The sequence below is a fragment of the Condylura cristata genome, unplaced genomic scaffold (assembly GCF_000260355.1).
Source record: "Condylura cristata isolate star-nosed mole 26May11 unplaced genomic scaffold, ConCri1.0 scaffold00004, whole genome shotgun sequence".
NCBI lineage: Eukaryota > Metazoa > Chordata > Mammalia > Eulipotyphla > Talpidae > Condylura > Condylura cristata.
This window is the reverse complement of record NW_004567105.1, coordinates 65,288,736-65,307,173: the sequence shown is the minus strand read 5'-3', so window position 1 is coordinate 65,307,173 and position 18,438 is coordinate 65,288,736. Positions and strand designations below refer to the sequence as shown.

General features: G+C 43.5%; 2 protein-coding genes across 4 annotated transcripts in view; one reads left to right on the top strand and one right to left on the bottom strand.

Annotated features, from left to right (window-relative positions):
- SEC22C (SEC22 vesicle trafficking protein homolog C (S. cerevisiae)) overlaps positions 1-11,066 on the bottom strand; it is a 23,621-nt gene extending 12,555 nt beyond the window's left edge. The window contains exons 1-2 of one of the 2 annotated variants that reach the window (XM_012735327.1): positions 10,994-11,066; positions 1,780-1,988 (exon numbers count right to left, since the gene is read on the bottom strand). In XM_012735327.1, the coding sequence (XP_012590781.1) occupies positions 1,780-1,961 (182 nt within the window). In that variant the 5' untranslated portion in view covers positions 1,962-1,988; positions 10,994-11,066. Of the gene's footprint in view, positions 1-1,779; positions 1,989-10,648; positions 10,736-10,993 lie in introns of those variants that run through there. The other variant, XM_012735328.1, reaches the window with a different exon arrangement.
- Positions 10,711-16,820, top strand: SS18L2 (synovial sarcoma translocation gene on chromosome 18-like 2). Of its 2 annotated transcripts, none has more exons than XM_012735330.1 (4): positions 10,711-10,782; positions 13,655-14,153; positions 14,441-14,517; positions 16,328-16,820. In XM_012735330.1, the coding sequence occupies exons 2-4, from the start codon at positions 14,085-14,087 to the stop codon at positions 16,413-16,415; spliced, it is 234 nt and encodes a 77-aa protein (XP_012590784.1). In that variant the 5' UTR covers positions 10,711-10,782; positions 13,655-14,084; the 3' UTR covers positions 16,416-16,820. The 2 variants fall into 2 exon arrangements, with proteins under 2 accessions (XP_012590784.1, XP_004676330.1); XM_004676273.2 differs by lacking the exon at positions 10,711-10,782 and adding an exon at positions 10,920-11,018.
- The last annotated feature ends 1,618 nt before the right edge of the window (positions 16,821-18,438 follow it).

Below are 18,438 nucleotides of genomic sequence, written 5' to 3'. Positions count from 1 at the left end.
CAATGAAGTACACTGCTGAGGGGAGCAGCAGACAGGTCAGGAGAGGTCTGCCACGCCATGTGGGTCACCTCCAGGGCCAGGGATCGAACTCGCACTGAAGCAGCCACAGCCAACTTTGCAATGTTGTGCACTCACCCGCTGCACCACCAGGGAGGGCCTCAGCTACTTATTTAAAATAAACTTTCCATGTACATATTTCTGAGTTTTCTTCCTTGGAGAGGGAGCACAGCCCTACCGATACCTTAATTGCAGAACTGCAGAGCTGAGAGAGCATAAATTTCTGCAGTCTAAGCAGTTTGTGGACTTGGTTATGGCAGCCCTAGGAAAATAATTCAACTCCTCAACTACAAAATAAGCTATGGTACCGCCTGTATGTAAGATAAAAATGTCCTGCTGTGAAAATAATGCTGAATCTTTAATTCAAAATAAAAATGAGTAGGAAATTTAAAACTCCATTTTAAAAAAGGCTGAAGTAGCTAGGATTTCATATGAGCTGCATATGAAATCTTTGTTTTTTTTTCTTAACAAAGAAAAGGCTTTTTATTTGTAATTTCCATGACTGTGAGTTAGTCACAGCATAAGGAAGAAAGGGCCATCAAGGAAGGTAGGTACCAGGCACCCAGTAAAAGGAATCATCAATGTGGTTAGAGGCAGCTCTGTTCCTACCCCTTAGCACCACAGGGTGAATGTTGTCTGGACCAGCCCCTGGGACCCTTTTCTTGCCAGGCCCCTTCTTGCGTGACACCACCACTGAGTATACAGTCAGGCCTGGATTTTTTCAGTGGTTTTTCTGATTTGGTGACTGAATTCCCTTTAAAGACCCTACATCTTGGTAGATCACCTCAGTTTGCTACACAAGGGGAACAAAAGGGACTTGGTAAATGATGTGTAAATACTGGAAAAGAATGAGGCAAAGTCTGTAAGAAGTTCATTTTGATACTTTAAAATCCCACATTGCTCTCGATTAGAGAAACTTCAGAATGACTAGCTTCATGCTCTTAGCCCTGAAATAGGAAATGACAAAACACCTGAACAGACCTTCGTGCCAGCTGCCTGCAATCAAATCCCCGCTCTAACACCTACTAATGGCATAATCTCAAGTGAGTCACTTTGCCTGTTTCTGCCGTTAAACACACAGAACCGTATTAAACCACCTCAGAAGCTCCGGAACACTTGGGTCGTGCCTGGCGTAGACAGCATCAGCTGTGATTACTATGGTTATTGTGTGCTCCTGAGTCTTACTCCTCCCTTGCTTACATCTCCCTTGCTATTATATTCAGCTATACACTTCACTTGGTCTCTCACGAGACTTGAAGTTTCTCTAATCGAGAGACCACACTTGTGCTCATTTTCACTCTCCTGCTCCTGTCACGTAACAAAAAAAAAAAATTTTAATTAAACAAAAAGCTGAAGGCAAGAATTGTATGTCGTCTTTTTTTAATGTTCTCATCCATGCCCTTTTCCTTCTCCCACACTGTAATTTAATATCTCCTCCCTCATCACTTTTTTCCTATTTCTGCATCTAAAGCAAGGAAAACTACCAAAGCGAAAGCGTGAAAGCTGGTTGAACCTGGTGTCCTGTTTCTCCCGCACACTCCAGTCAGAGAAAGCAGGCATCAAGCAGTCATGCTGTGATTCTACTGTATATACACACAGCCATTGTCTGGTGCTTAGTTCTACTTTTAATGCACAATGTGATCAACACAATATTACCTCCTCGGGTGGCTAAAGTAACCCACATTCTGCTGATGTTCTGGAAAATTGAAAATGCTTCCTTACTGTATCCTGAAGTGAAGACCTTCTGCCGTGCCCCGACCCGGATACTGGGCCAGTCGTGAGGCTAAAGTCTTGAGCCGTCTCCTGCATTCCAGAAAATCTTGAGCATGATAGAAGTCAGTGGAAGCTGAGAGGGGTAGTCCATCCCTCACCCTTACAACACAGGCAAAAAGGATCATGGACATGGTCCGCAAGAGAAGTCATGAGGACACCTGAGGAAAGCAAGATTCTCTTGTTACTGAGGTGACATGATGGTGCCACAGAACCGACCTTTCTCTTGAAATATCCACTCTGGGCTGCTTCACCCTCATCCCCACTATAATTGCAAATGTTGTGTCTATCATTTTGTGGCCTCTACTGATAAGTCACTCCCAGTCTTCCTTCACTATTCTCCCTAATTGTCTCTCACTCACTTGCAACCTTCTTCCTTCTCTCTACTAAATCACTTCCCAGCATCAACCCGAGAAAGAAAGAATCAATCCGATGACCTTGCAAGAAGGCAAGGTCCGATGAACTCAGGAACCAGAGCAGTAAAAGAGGGTAGCAAGATTCAAATAGCAAGATAAACCCAAATGGAAGGCGTGCCTGATGCTGAAGCACTGGGGAAAGAGGTTTAGTGTGACATGGCATGGCCATGTCCTCACCCGTGGGGAGATGGAGGAGAGGGAAAGGATTCTGAGCATCCAACCTAACACTGGTGGCAAACTGACAGAAGGCAATGTGGAACTGTGAGAGTAAAGTGTGTGCCCCCGCTAGTGAGAGCCAGCCTCCACAATGTCTGAGCTCCTGCAGATGGCAGAAGTCATTTAGCAAGTTACAGTAAGCTCCCAAACATTTGCCTCTGATATGTGAGCACCGTTAAGAAATGAAGAGAAACAGATCTGAAACTCCATGGTAAGTTAATAAAGAGGCTTCTCAGGGTAGCAAGCAGCCCTGGACCAGCCCTGGTCCTGGACCAATCCGCGTTTAACTTTGTAGATGCCTGTGCTGGCTATAGTCCGCAGGGGTGGAGGGGGGGGAGGGGGGCCGACCTAAAACCATGTGGTCAGGGAGGGGCCATTACAGCTGCAGTGGGTCTTTCCATATGCCCAAACATCCCTTTCACACATCCTGTTTGTCAGGCCCCCTACTTGACAGGATGTTAGCAGGAATGTACACTAATGGGCTTTTCTTCCAAAGAAATCTATGACTGTGACCTTATTTGGCATCTCAGTTCCCATGAGCAGTAGAAAAGGGGAGCCCCCACAATGCACAGTACTTTCTTCACCTCTGTGCCTCAGTGTATTTTTCACCTATGTCTACCGCCCCTCTGATTTCCCCATATCCAAATGCACAAGGACCGCCCAGATCTTCTCTTTCCCTGAAAGTAGTGCAGATGCATCTCCATAAGAAGGGGAGATGCACTGCAACACGGCAAATGGACGCCATTTCCCGCCCCCATTCCATGCAGCTAAGGCCCCTGTGTACCATGAACCAAATTTTCTGAGCAGGGAGAACTACTGGAAGAGCTGAGCAGGCAGGTAAAGCTATATAACAGAAAACTTGCTTTTCCAGCTCTGACGTCCACCCAGACACTTGGGGAAGAGACCTAGAAAGAGGCACTCGAAAGAGACACGTGGGAAGGTTGCCCCTGGTGGAGACAATGGTAGCTACTACCTTGATTCAATTACATTTTCTTTTTGCTCTTTTTTGTCCCAAACCTGCCTAACCCTTTGTGGCTGTTTCCCACCTGAAGCTATCTTATTTTTATGGCAAGTTTTGGGCTTCAGCCACCCCATTTCAGGTCAACCCTATTTGATTGGACATTTGCCCACAAGGAGCTGGGTAGTTTGGGATGTTTTATTATGAAACGTTTTTAGGATTCTCCTTTCTTCTCTTCTCATTCTATGCACACTGATTCTCTTAAAGATCTATCACACTAATAGTCTGTTTCCTTTGTCTCTGTGAGGCAGTTGGCAGAATTTCTTTTAAAGCATGCACCCTTTAATAATTACCCCAATACCTCCTGGTCATGTGCTAACAAAATGCTCCCATATTTTCCAAGCTGGAAATACTCTTCCTCCTCTAAATTCCCAGAAAGTCTAACTCTTTGTTTTCTACTTTGCTGATTGATCATTTTCACAACCTAAGTGCAATCTCTAAGAATAAAGATCATATATGAAGTGGATGAATTAGTAAGTTACTATTCACATAAAATCACATAAAAAAAATGTAGTAGTGGCCCTCCCTGGTGGCGCAGCGGGTTAAAGCACAGCACTGAGAATCTAAAGCCGCTTCTGCATGAGTTCGATTCCAGCCTGCCCCGGAGGTGACCACATGGCGTGACAGACCTCTCCTGGCCCGCCTGCTGCTCCCCCTCAGCAGTGTACTTCATAGATCTGCCTGTTCTGTTCCCTGCTCTGTCTCTGGTGAAGCTTCTCACCGCCCCTGAGCCTCTGGCCTGTACCCCAGTTCTGTATGCACAAATAAATAAATCTTAAAAAAAAAAGTAGTAGTATAAAAACACAGAGAAAGGAAAAAGAAAAATGAGTCTACCAAACAACAGCCCCTACAGAGTCTAGTTTTCCCATCTCCCCACTTTCCACTGAGGATTAAAAATGTGAGAAGTACCAGGAAAAAACTTCCACAAACAAAACTGCTTAACTGGAATTTCCCTGGTGGCCCAGGGGTTAGGTCTCAGCACTATCAATGCACCACAATGGCCTGAGTTCGATACCCGGCCAGGGCAGGTATCAGATGGCGCAACAGATCTCTCCTATTTTGCCCACTGCTCCCCTCAGCAGTGTATTTCAGTAGATCCCCTGTTCTGTCCCCACTCTGTCTCTGGTGATCCTCTCACCTCTGCATCTCTAGCCTAAACCCCAGTTCCTCTATGCAAAAATAAAATAAAATAAAACAACCTCTAAGTTACCAGTACCAAAGGCAGACCCAGGCCAGTTGCCTGGACTGGTACCCCAACTGCCTGGCCAAAGCTGAGAATGGGAGTTAGGGGGCCAGGTGTGTAGAGTTAATCTCATTACCTTCCATATTTCTAAGAGTGCTCAAAATACTTAATTTAGTAATCATGTTTTTTTAAGAATTAGAGGGAACAAAGCATAAAAGGCACAAAATTAGGGGAAGACCACAAGACCAACTTGAGGCCAGGTCAGAATCTAAACAAGAAATTCAACTTGCTTGCCACCTTGAAAACTGTGGTATATCAATGAGAAGTTACACTCATTCTTCAGTGCATGTAGACAAGTATAATAAAGATGATTCCAGGAATGCCATTTGCTTAAAAAAATAAACTTAACAGTAAGTCACCATAAAAAAGGCAGGCTAAAAAAAAAAATGACGCAAAGAGATATTAGAAGAGTCAGAAATAGGACAAAACCCCAATGTGAAATAGGAGAAGTACTTTTTAGGGAGTTTAGTAAATATTATGCTCTTCAGGGTAAAGCAGTAGCCATTTATTCCAACTGTAAGCTCCCAAATATCTTCTTTATGGCTATCTTTACAGAGGATTTGACAAAGTGCCAGGTACTGTTAAACCATTAGAAAGGAAAACAGTGACCTTTCCAAGTGATAATCATCTCAAGGACCAGTTCTACTGCTTTTTAAGGGACCCAGAGGTCCCTCCAGGCTCTCTATTTCACCCATTTTATCCTCTGGTGATCAAACCTGCTTCTAAAACAGAAGCATTGAAAATAAATACAAACTGTGTTTTCCAGTCCTATCAAGTTACAGTACTGTAACCTAGCAAAATCCACATCCATTTAAAAAATTTTTACGTTGCTTAAATGAAGGTAGTGTTGACCTTAACTGCTACCTCTGTTCCTGTACATTGAGTGTGTGAATGTACAGGATGGCAGCTGCCCGAAGACCGAAGGATTTTACATGCTAATATGGCTGAGTCTAAATGATGACAAAAGCTTTAATAATTTTTCTTTTATGGAAATGCACTTTGTATTATAAAAGATGAAAAAAATAATATAAATAGGGATCCATCTTTGGGTGTTTCACAGTGCTTTGTATATGACAGGGATGTGATGTTTATAAATTTCGGTTATGAGATAACCAAATAAGAGATCTGACTACTACCTAAAAAAGAATGAACTCGGGACTTCTGCCAGAAAGATGGACTTGAGGTACTTTCTCCTCCTCCCACTAAAAAGAACTAAAAACCTGGATATTGTATATAACGCAGACATAAGGTGATCCTAAGGGATGGAGAGAAGCAGACAGCAAGCAGACAGCAGACCTTCATTCACTATTTTCCTTTTGCCTCACACATCCCATTCTCAGTGCTGGAGAAACTGACAACCCAGAAACCCCAAGGGCATGCACACACACCAAAGTCCAACAACAATTTGATCCACTCAAAAAAAAAAGAAATCAAGAAAGGTACAGTCTAGCAAAACAGAAAATTTTTAAACAAAACGGTCTACTCCAGCCATCATCCTTGACTAGTGAGAATGAGGTGCTCCCCCCATTTCCTCACCCTGTTTGGGTAGAATGACAGAAGACCACGTGGTGAGCCACTGGGGAGAGAGAAGGACCGTCCATACAGCTATAATAAGCAGTCTTTCCCTACAAGGAGCCCAAAGAGCCTGAGTGGGAAACTCTTCCCTGGCAGTAATGAGCTAGCACCCCCACTTCCCCGTGATAGAAGTCAACAAAGGCCAACTGAACCTGAAGATTTAAATAAGATCCCGAGACTCATAATGTAATAACCAATGTCAGGTTTCAATCAAATCAGTGACCATGCAAAGAAACAAGAAATCTCAACTTCTACAAGAAGAGACAATCAACTGGCACCAACACAAGACACAGAGATGTCAGATTTATATGGCAGACTTTATAATGCTTCAACAAGTAAAGGCATATAATGATATCAATTGGTACAGAATGGGCATCTGCCAGAATTCAGCACCCATTCATGATAAAATCTCAGCAAAACAGGAAAGAATGGAACTTCCTCAACTTGATAAAAGACATCTACAAAAAGCATACAAGGAACATCACACTTAATGGTGGGAGACTGGATATTTTCACTTTAAAATTAGGTACGCAGATGTCTGTCTTTCCACTACTATTTAACACAGTACTGAACTTTGTACCCAGTGCAAAAAGACAAAAAATAGGCAAGAAGAAATATAGTTAGGAAAGGAAAAAAAAAAACAAAAACAAAACCTGTGCAGATGATGTAGCTGTCTGTGTGGAAAATCCTAAGGGGGAAATAAAAAACGAAATCTCCTAGAACAAAGAAATTCAGTTAACTCTATAGGATATAAGATCAGCATACAAAAATCAATTGTATACTAGCAATGTGCACAGAACATTTCAAATAAAATACCACTTACAACCACTCCAAAACTTTACTTCAATAGTAATTTTTAAAAATAAAATATTGAGGGCCCTCCCTGGTGGCACAGCGGGTTAAAGCACAGCACTAAGAAGCTTAAGCCACTTTTGCATGAGTTCGATCCCCGCCTACCCTGGAGGAGATCCACATGGCGAGGCAGACCTCTCCTGACCCGCCCGCTGCTCCCCTCAGCAGTGTACCTCGTCGATCTGCCTGTTCTGCTCCCCACTCTGTCCCTGGTGAATCCTCTCACCCTCCGCATTTCTGGCCTGTACCCCAGTTCTGTATGAATAAATCTTTAAAAATAAAAATAAATAAAAATAAAATACTGAGGTTATACCTATAACCAAATATGTATAAAGCTTATATACTGAAAACTACAAACACTGCTGAAAGAAATCACAGTAATCCTAAATAAATGAGGCTATCCCATGTTCATGAATTAGAAGACTCAGCATAGTAGGGATGCCAATTCTCCCCCAAATTGATATGCAAATTTAGTGCAATTCTTGTTAAACTATCAACAGAATCAGTTGTAGATGTGGTTAAGATTATTCTAAAATTTATATGGAAAGGCAAAGAAACTGAAATCGCTAAGAACTGTGAAAAAGAATAAAGTTGGACAGAAGCTTAGTCTCTGGTCATACAGATTTGGTCTCTCTTTCTGTAACCAATGGGGAAAACTTCTGAAAGGGTATGTAAGACCTTTCTATATCTTTATAGCCAAGTTCCTGTGACAATAATTAGTTTAAAATAAAAGCTGAAAAAAGATAATAACTTAGGGTCCTTGTACCCCTTAAGTATAACTTAAGTTATACTTTTTATGCTTAAATGGTAATTTTTTAATCTCTCCACTGGTAGAACAATCTTTTCTGCTTATCAACAGTAATTCTGATGGCTTATGCATAAGTGCTGAAGGGCATGGTTTGTAGTGAGCAGCTTCACAATTACATGATATTTCCAAACTGGAAGGTTTGGAGTGAATTTAATGACTCTCAAGATTGATTAACATAAAAGATGCTTGTAGGTAACTAGTATTTGGTTTAAAGTAGTAAGATGAAGGTCCTCCTGATTGGCACAAATGGTTAAAGCACAGCACTGTGAAGCCATCCACAACCACTACAGCACAAGTTCAATTCCCAGCCAGGGTAGTGACCCACATGGCATGGCAGACTTCTCCTGACTTGTCTGCTGCTCCTCTCTGCAGAGTATTTCAGTCAATCTGCCTGTTCCCCATTTTGTCTCTGATGAATCCTCTCACACACACACACCCAATATACACATCTGGCCTGTACCCTGGTTCTTGTATACATAAATAAAAATAATAATAATAAAATAAAGCAGTAAGATGAATCTGGAAAATCATGCCACAACAAAAGAAATAATATAATTACACAACTACAAAGGCAGGCCCAAAGTGTGCACACAGATACTAGTTTGTCTTCTAAGTCTTACCAGCTCCTTCCACAGGTCAGTGGGCCTTATCACCCAGAACCATGGTGAGCACATTAGGAAGCACTTTGGTCACAATAATGAGAGCCCAAAAGCAGACTTATTTTTACTCACTAAAACAGGAATGTAAGTTTGCAGATTCCTTGCCATAATCTATATTTTGAACATTTTCAATAATAAATCTCACTTGGAGAGCACAAACAAGATTTTATAGATGGAATTTTTTTAAAGTAGAAACTGAAGTAGTAATCAAATATACAGCACAAGAGTTACTAGATTTTATAAAAATTCTATTTTAACATGCATCCCTTATTCTCTAAATCCTCTTCCCAGATTTACAAATTACTCATCTATTTATAAACTGCTCATATCATAGATTATCCCTAGTCTATGGCACTATGCATAGCTGGAGGTCACCCTTGTTCTTTAAACTCTCTCCCAGCTCCCAGGTACACCCCTCCTCTCTCCAAAAGAGCCAGAGAAAAGGGAAAAGAAAAACAGCATTAAATGACCAGATCTCACAAAATAGCAAAGCAAATTTCATTTGGCATACAAATATTCAGACACATGTCACATTAATATATCGCCCACTCAAATACAGGAGACAAAATTGAGTTGTTGCTTTTATTGAATTCTCCTTCACCTATGAGACTCGAGAACTGGTTACCTAAATTATGGATCACCTAGGCTACTTTGTCTCACATTGGGGATATGGTAAGCAGGAGGGTCTAAATCAATTCTGTCATTTATTAGAAGCTAAGAAGAGCAGGGAACTAAATTTGATAGTAATTAATATATGCCAGGCACTGTGCTAGAACTTTTATATTGATGTCACTTTGAGTATCTAACTACCTGTGAGGTAGGTATAAACTAAATCCACACTGGGAAGTGGAGAATCAGTAGCTCCAAGACTCAAGAAGTAGAGACAAGATTCAAACTCAAACTTCCTTACTCAAAATGAAATATTCAAAAATCTATGATCTTTCCACTATTACTTCTCTAAATCCAATCTTGGAATTACAACTACTCTATTTTTCTAAAACAGTTATTTCTCTTAAAACCAGTAAAAACAAAAACAAAAACAAAAAACCTATTTATACATACACACTTGTCCTAATAGCTGCTTACTGGAATATTTTGAATAAGTCCATTTCCACTTTGAACATCAGTCACTTTTTGAATGCGGTTGATCTCTGAGGCTCCTAAAAATAAAACTTGAAGACACTAAGCTGGCCTCTGTACCCTAAATACAAAGAATTATAACATTATCCAAAATACATTTTCGAGAGCAAACCCTATTAGGTAAACTTAATTCTATTTAGAACCATTAAGCCACTTTCATCTACATTTTGATTTTACAAAATGTAAAATCTTTACATTTTGTGAAGATTTATCGTTATGAGAATTAATCCTTTCTTCATAAAATTTAATGAAGATTTTACCCTGCTCATCGGTCTGAACTTTATTTTTTTCCGATCGTATTACAAATTTCACCAGTTACTTTTCACTACTGAGAATATTATCTTGTGGCTTTGAATTTTTCCAAACCTAATTTCCCCGGACTCCTTTTGGCTTTGAAGTCTAGATGTCAATGGACACAAAAGTACATCACCCCCTACACACTACAAGTTCAGAGAACTGGTCCCGTGCATTCTTTATCTGGTAATCCGAGTCTTATAATATCGGCACGCTACGGAAAGTCTTGAAAACAAAAGTTTCGCAATTATCCGAACGCGAGTTTCCAGATAATTAGGAAATCAATCACCCCGCCCCCGTTTGGACACACCCCGGTTCCTCCTACTGGGGTCAGAGCCCCGTGCGCATCTGTCAGCTAAGGGTGCCAGTAAGCGCACTCTACTGAGCGTCCCAGGATCCCGGGAGCAGCCGACTGAAGAAAGGGGGGGGGGGGATAGAAAACTCCCGGAAGCCCCAAGAATCCCAAGGTGGGAGGCCGGGCCCGTGGGCGGAGCTGGCCCGCGTCCGCCTCCACCTTCAGGCCCGCCCTTGCGCCACACCCAGCCCTGACTGCTCTCTGGTAACGGGCCGCTACGCCCGCCTCCGCCCACCAACCCTCACCTCGGCCAGACGGCGGCCTCCGGAAGTCAGCGCCGGCCGGCCGCGCCGCCGCACCACCTGCACCACCCGCCGCTGCCTCGGCAACCTCAGCCCACCCAGCGGACCCGGCCCAGTCACTGGCGGCCTGGGCGCAGGTAGCCGATAGTGCGCACGCGCGAGTCTTGAACCCTCATTCGCTGCTGCTAAGCGACACCCGCACCAGGACCAACCAATCCTGGAGCTCTGTTGCCGCCGGGTCCCAGCGCGGCGGGGTCGGGAGCGACCCTTAAAGGGCTGAGACCCAGATGTTGCCCGGTGTGGCTGCGTACCGCGCCCGCCACTTTCTTCCCTTCTGTCGCCTCTTACCCGCGTGGGTCTGAGATTCAGGCCGGTGAGTCCCACGTCCGGAGGTTCGCGGAGGCTTCGAGGTCTAAACTCGATTATGGTCGTAGTGGTAGACTGAACTGACGGGAGGAGGCTGGGAGGCTCCGCGTGACGGCGCGACACACCCGGGGCGTGTGTTCCGCGGTCCGCACGGCTGGGCGGGAGATCCAAGATAGACAAACCAAAGAGCACAGCCTCCTGCCAGCCTGGATGTAGTGCCGAAGTCCGACCCTCCCGGAGACCCACCCAGGTTGGGGGCCAAGGCTCTCAAAAGGATGACTAGTGGAAGAAGATTGAGAAAGACAGTCTGTCTAGTTTAAGTACGAACCGAGATATGTGCTCTTCAGAGAGGGGCAAGTTTTGAGAGACAATTTTTTTTAAGATTTTTATTTATTTATGCATACAGAACTTGGGTACAGGCCAGAGGTGCAAGGGCGGCGAGAGGCTTCACCAGAGAGCAGGGGAGCAGGACAGGCAGACTGACAAGTACACTGCTGAGGGGAGCAGCGGGTCAGGAGAGGTCTGCCGCTCCCTGTGGGTCAGCTCCCGAGCAAGGATGCTGAAGTGACTTTAGCTCTTAGTGCTGTGTTTAACCCGCTGCACCACCAGGGAGGGCCCTAGAGAGAATTTTTAGAAGCTTCTGACCTGGATCTGGGTATTAGAGGGGGGTTTCTCTGAGAAGTGAACATTAGCTGAATAGTAGCTGACTAGACTATTAGGGGAGAAGAATATCACAGAGGGAACAGTATGTACAACGATCCTCAAACAAAGGTCCCTTGGCTTTGACTTGGTTCCATGCAGTTTAGTTATAAAACCTCTGGGGGGGTGGGAGAAAATGTGGACTGATGTTGAACAAAAGTATGTTATTTTGAAGTCCTGCTTTCTGTTAGTCTAGCTAGCCACAGTCTTTGAAAACTCCACTTGATATTACCTCAAACTGTACCTGTCCACAGTTAAAATGATCATTGCCACTACCAGTCAAATTTCTCCTCCATTGTGCTCTACCTCCATAAATGGCATCACTGGTCTCTCAGTTGCCCAAGCCAGAACTCAAGATGTCACCCCTAAATCTTCCTTCTCCCTTATGCCATTTAGTCACTAAGGCCTGGCAAGTCTGCCACTACTATCTTCCACTGCACACATATTTCTTTTTGCTGCTCCCACCATCTCTTGCCTGGGTAAGAGATTTGCAGCATCCTCAGGGTTCTTGTCACTTCTCCTCTGGCTGCTTTTCATCACATTATAGCCCAGAAAAACTGTAAAAGACGATTCTGACTTCATCACTCCTCTACCTAAACCCATCGGCTCCCATTGCTGCAATGCAAGGGTCCAGACCCCAGAGACCTGTCACCTGCTTAACCTTTACTTCCTTTTCATAGTGAAATATCTGTTCCCCTAAAGGGCTTATTCTAAATGATGGACCAGATTGGTCCCCTCCACCTGCCCCACCTTAGCACTATCTTATTTATCTTAATAGAAATAAGACCAATAAGGTCCATTAAAGACTAAGCAGGGCCTGCACCCTGCTCTGACAGTTTCTCCTCTGCCCACTCTGTTTTCTGCAGAAATTTCAGGGGCTTATCCTCCATTATAGTATGGAGTAAACAGAACTGGTTTGGGAACCAGGAAGCGCTGAGCTCTGGGCATAACTCTTGCAATGTTTTCTCATTGGATTTGCCATTCTGAAATGGGATGAAAGCTGCCTCCCCACAGAGTTGCATTAAGAAGATGAACCTTCTCTGGATCAGGGTCACAAACCTCTAGATGGAAGAATTCCTGCCCCCCCCAATACCCTTTTAGGGAGTAAAGGCTTCCAAGATATCCCTCCTAAATTAAGCAAAGACTAAGTACTCTGTGCTACAGCAAAAGCCATCTTTGTCCCCTCAGCCACCTTGGATGGGCTGAACAAGAAAGAAGACACACACTTCAGAGTTTAGTGGTGCCAGCAGTTGCCAGCAGTAACCCAGCTTTTGGATGCCTCTAGACCCAGCTTGATTTGCACCCTATCCTGACTCCCGTGTCTTCCTCGGGTCCGCTCCTCTCTCCCCTTTTGGAATATCTGCTCGCCTAAGCCTTCCCATCTTAGGGTCCTTCCTGTGCTGCCTGCCTCCAGACACCTCAAAATTTGGAGCTGGTCTCCAATAAGCTTGCTCCTCCCTGTATCTGGTAGCAAACCACATCTGCAGTATGGTGCATAGAGTACCTGTCAAGAGTGAGGGTTGGAAAGCCACACTCTTTGTATTCAGAGACTGGTTCCACTCTAAGTAACTTGGAGAGGCTATTTAATTTGTTTTCTTATGTGTAAGATGCAGAAAGTGTCTTATTGAGTAAGTTTTTTTTTTTGAAGATTTACTTATGAATGCATACAGAACTGGGGTACAGGTCAGAGGTGCTGAGACAGTGCAGAACAGGCATATGGACAAAGTACACTGCTGAGTGGAGCAGCGGGAGAGACAGGAGAGGTCTGGCGCGGCATGTGGGTCACCTACGGGACAGGGGATTGAACTCAACATCCCATTGCACCACCAGGGAGGGCCCCCTAGTACGCATTTTTATTACCCAAAGGAAAAAAATGGGTATTTTATGTGAGTTTCTCCCTCAGCAGAGTAAAGCTGACATCAGCGTTTTCCTCCGCTACTGCAGGATTTGGTTCAGCGGGAAGCTGTGGACAGGGCTCAAACTCCAGATGTTGACAGCGGGATGATGGCGAAAGAGGAGATGACTTGGAGCCAGTTATCTGGGTTCCAGTCAGGACTCCCCAGTGATCTCTGACAAAGCGCTCCTGCTGGTTGAACGCGCTCCGTGCTCGGGTAGCGACCAGCTGACGCCGGCCCCGCCCCGAGACGAGCGTTCCCGGTGCGCAAATGCAAAGAGTGCAGAGACAGCCTTTGCGTCCTAGGGGCGGGGCTCCTGGAGAAACAGCTCTCTTGCGCGCCCAATCGCAAATGACGTTCTTCGCGTACCCCGCCCTCTGCGCGAGAGACCCAATCAACATCGACCGCGAACGCGCGGAGGCGGTAGTGCGTCAGGAGTTGCTGGGTCAGTTTCCCCGGGTCCCCGGAGTCTTCGCGGGATGTCGGTGGCTTTCGTCCCCAACTGGATGAGAGGCAGGGCGGAAGTCAATCAGGAGACTATCCAGCGGGTGAGCTCCAAAACGGGCAGACAAAAGGGGTTCCTTAGCAGAGATCCCCCAGGGTTGCGGAGTGCAAGATACTGCCTCAGTGAGCGGCAACCCAACTGAGACTGGTAGTGTCTGCAGATGTTGACCTGCAAGCTGCGGGGTGAGATGGAATGTAGTCTGCAAAACCAGTGGGGCCTGATTGGCTGGCTGGCTGGCTGGCTGGGAGAGGAGGCGGTGGGGAGTAGGTGACCTGGTGTTTCCAGCCGTCGCGATGTTGCATTGGATTGGCCCTTTGTCTGATCTCACAGCTCCTGGAGGAGAATGACCAATTGATCCGCTGTATCGTGGAGTATCAGAACAAGGGTCGAGCAAACGAGTGTGTCCAGTAAGTCCCCTCCCCCGACTCTTGACTTGAGAAGAACAAGTGTGGAGACACAGGAGCTGTCCTGAGTATGGAATCTTGGATTGGCCCCAGATGAGATTGAGAGATTACTTACCTGTCCAACACCATGCAACTTGTAGATCGTGAAGCTTCGTCAGAACTTGAAATATGCTCATTGCAAAGCCTCTGTCACATGAAGCCATAGCAGCTGTGACAACAGGGGTGGTGTGGGGACCACATGCCAAACTAGTTTCAGGAGATGAGAGAACAGTGGCTACTTTCTCGTCATGGGTCCCTGGCCCATCCTTTTTCTTCTTAGTGAGGCTGCACGCTTTTTCTGTTAAATTTGACCACTAGTTTTCCTATGTCTAACTTGCAGCTTGTCAGTAACACACACAAAGACCAGTAAAATATTTCCAAGTTAAGCCAAAGGTAAAATCTGGACAGTAAATTAATGTGGTCTCTAGACATATGCCAAAATTAGAGAAAATAGAATCAGACTGTTTTCTAAATGTAGTCTAGGAGTTATTCTCCATCTGTTATAGGATAGTGTGTTTCATTGTCACTAAAACATGTTTAAGAAAGCTATGCAATCTCCACCCCTAAAATCATCTATAATCTTTCACTGAACAACTCTGAAATAATGTGACTGGTCTTTGGGAAAGTCTTTACTTTTCACTGAACAACTCAGTGAAATAATGTGATTGGTCTTTGGGAAAATCTTGACTCTGGAATTTGGTGATTTGCTTTTCCAGTTTATAGTAAATACTTTCTCAATCATATAGTTGTATAGAAGCTAGTTGCAAAATATTCCATTTGATGCAGTGAATCTCACCCTGTGGGTAGGAAAGTTATCAGAATCTAATAGGCTTTTTCAGATTACACCAGCTGTACTCCCACACTCCTAGTTGATTGCCTGCTGGTGGGAAACTATCCCTGATGGAGACTTGGAGTGTAGTAAGCTCACATTGATCATGAGAGTGTTTCATCCCTATTTAAGTTTGTTCAATAGGTATTTTGTAAGTACTACTGAGTACCAAGCAGTTTCGGTGACTAGAGAATCAACACCAAAATAGATCCCAGCTCTACTCTTATGGACCTCTAGAATCTACAAGAAGGAAAGGAAATATTCTTAAGTTCTTAAGATAAGACTAAGGCAATATAAGTGTGTGGATGGGGTGCTGTGTTAGACAAGTATCCCTAATGTGACATTTGAGTAGACACCTGAGGTAAGGGAGCAGATATGCAGGTAGATGAGGTGAGCATTAAGTTCATAAGTCTCCAGGGAAGAGTGTGCTAGATATCTTTAACACACTGTGGCCAGAACTCTGAGTAAAAAGAAAGTATTGGGAAATGAGATCAAAAAAGTAACTAGAGGCCTTAATCACTTAGAGGCTTATAGGCCATGAGACTGGTTCAGCTTTATCAGAATAAGATAGAGCCTTTGGAGGATTTTAAATAGAGGTAAGATATGGTCTTGATTTAATTGCATAATGATCACTTATGCTGCTGTGGAGAATAGAATAGAGGTGTAGAGGTAGAAGAAGGAGACCAGTTAGACTGGTCCAGTACAATAGTCTAAGCAAGAAGTGATGGTGGTTTGACCTTGAGAAGTAACTGTGGAAATGATCACTGAGAACAGGTAAGATTCTGGAGATATTTACTTTGTATGTATTAAACAAGAAGGCTGGTTGATGATTACTGAATCACCCAATCAATGAATGAATCATTCTACTGCAATGGGTAAATTCTCAGTTTTTTCATCATCTTTGGTAAAAGCAGTCATCTAATTTTTGCTGTTTTTCACTCATAGGTACCAGCATGTGTTACATAGAAATCTCATTTATTTGGCTACCATCGCAGATGCCAGCCCAGCCAGTGCCACAAAAACAGTGGAATAATTCCAGTTGACAAGTATGAGGACTAAGTGAAAATAATCCATTTCCTATGAAATGGAGGGCTTAAAAACACAAATAAAACCTTTGTGACTCTTAGGAACATGGGCGAAAAAACTACTAAATTAACAGTTCTCAATGTAAATTTAAAATTAAGTGGAGTCCCTCCAGTTGTCCTGTTTCCTGAAATAGGCATACTGGATATCAAATACATCATGGGCATTGTGAAGCTTTTTAGTTTCAACCTGAAAAGAAACTGATCAGTTGTTGGCCCATCAACAAGAATTGAAACACCTCCCGACTGAGACCCTGCCAGGTCGACCTCTAACCTGTGCTCCCTCCCACTGGTTTATAGTTGTAGATGCCCTGACTTCTCTGTCAGGCTGCTTTAAAATAAAGCGTGCCTTTCCATGAAAAACTGATGTGGTGGTATGGTTATTTTCAGATAATGTTTCATTGGTGTTCCAGAAAAAGTAAGGACTTTAAAAATATATATAGCAATCATACCATTATTATTACCAACAAAATCAATAGTGATTCCTAATTATCATCCAAGGTCATCTAATAGATGATATAGGGAAGGAAAAATACCTTTCCATCTACTTTTTTAAGGTTCGTAATCAGGGCTTTATAACAAAAATCACATGAGCTAAAGGAGAGCATACAATTATTTAATACAAATTTAATTGATACGGGAACCTTCCTAATGAAATGAAGACCCAAAGAAGCAGTTAAACTGGAGTGGAGGTATTTGGCTTTATTTGGTGAGGGGAGAGGGGCTGGAAGGGGGTTGGAGTGGGTAAAAGAATTCACCAGAGACAGAGCGGAGAATAGGAAAGGCGGATTTTTTGACTATACTGCTGAGAAGAACAGCAAGTTAGATGAAGAGGTTGTCAACTCCAAACCTGAGTGTCTTTATACTCACTTTGATGAAAAGTGGAAAGTCATAGAAATGTGACAGGACAGACAGGTGGTAAAATAGAGGAAATTTAGCAAGGGCGTTTCATTAGTGTCCTGTCTTCAGAGATATTCTCCTTTCCTCTAGCTGCAGGGAGGGCACCTTGCAAGGGTCTTACTATCTGCTTGTCAAAGGCAGCACAGTCTTAGCACCTGCCCTTTCTTGAAATTCCTTCAAGTTAAAATATTTAATATGCCAATGTGTCATACTTTGGAGTATCATTTCATGAATCCAGTTGATTTTCACTTTCCTTCATTTAGCCCAAAATACCTTCTGTTGATATATCTGAATCAGGATCCAAACAAGGGTCACATATTTTACCAACGTCCCTTAAATCTTTAAAAATGCTTAATCGTTGCTTCTTTCTTTCCTTTGCCATTTGTTAAAAAACAAGCAAATGAGGTGATACGCTCTAGGGTGGCTAATATTCTAGTTGAATATCCTAGTTGTATCCCCCTGCTGCAATGCCATGTCCCATTATTGCTCATTTTCTCATTAGCCAGTCGACCTAGAGGCTTGACTCTGGTTTTGTTCTGTTGTTGGTTTCTGTTTGTTTTTGTCAGGAATACATTGTAGGAGGCTATAGGTACTTGCTATTTCATCACATGGAGAAGATCTGATTTATTTTCAAACTCCCACTAGCCTTTTACTTAATATCTACCCAACTTTGATTTCATCAAGGATGGCATAATGGTGATCTAATGCTGTCTTTCCTCCTGCCGTTATTAGCATGTTTTATAAAGAACTTTGCCTCTTTGAGACTTCTCTATAAAAAGAGGCAAAGACAGTCATAAGTGAATTCAAAATTAGCACCTCGGTTCCTGATTGCTTTTGTTACACATCAGGAGTTGTAACCCTGGGATGCTCTGATGTGTCAGTAGTGAAGAGAGACTTCACGCTGAACTTCAGGTCTATTACTTAACCTTAGAGCTGCTTTCTCACCTCTAGAAGGGGGTAATGAAAGTATATGTGCCTCCTGGGGTCATGAAGTTGAGCTGATGGTAAGTGGGCACAAGGTCAACACTCAGTGTGTGTTAGTTCTACTGGGGTGTCTGAGAACCTGGCCCTTTT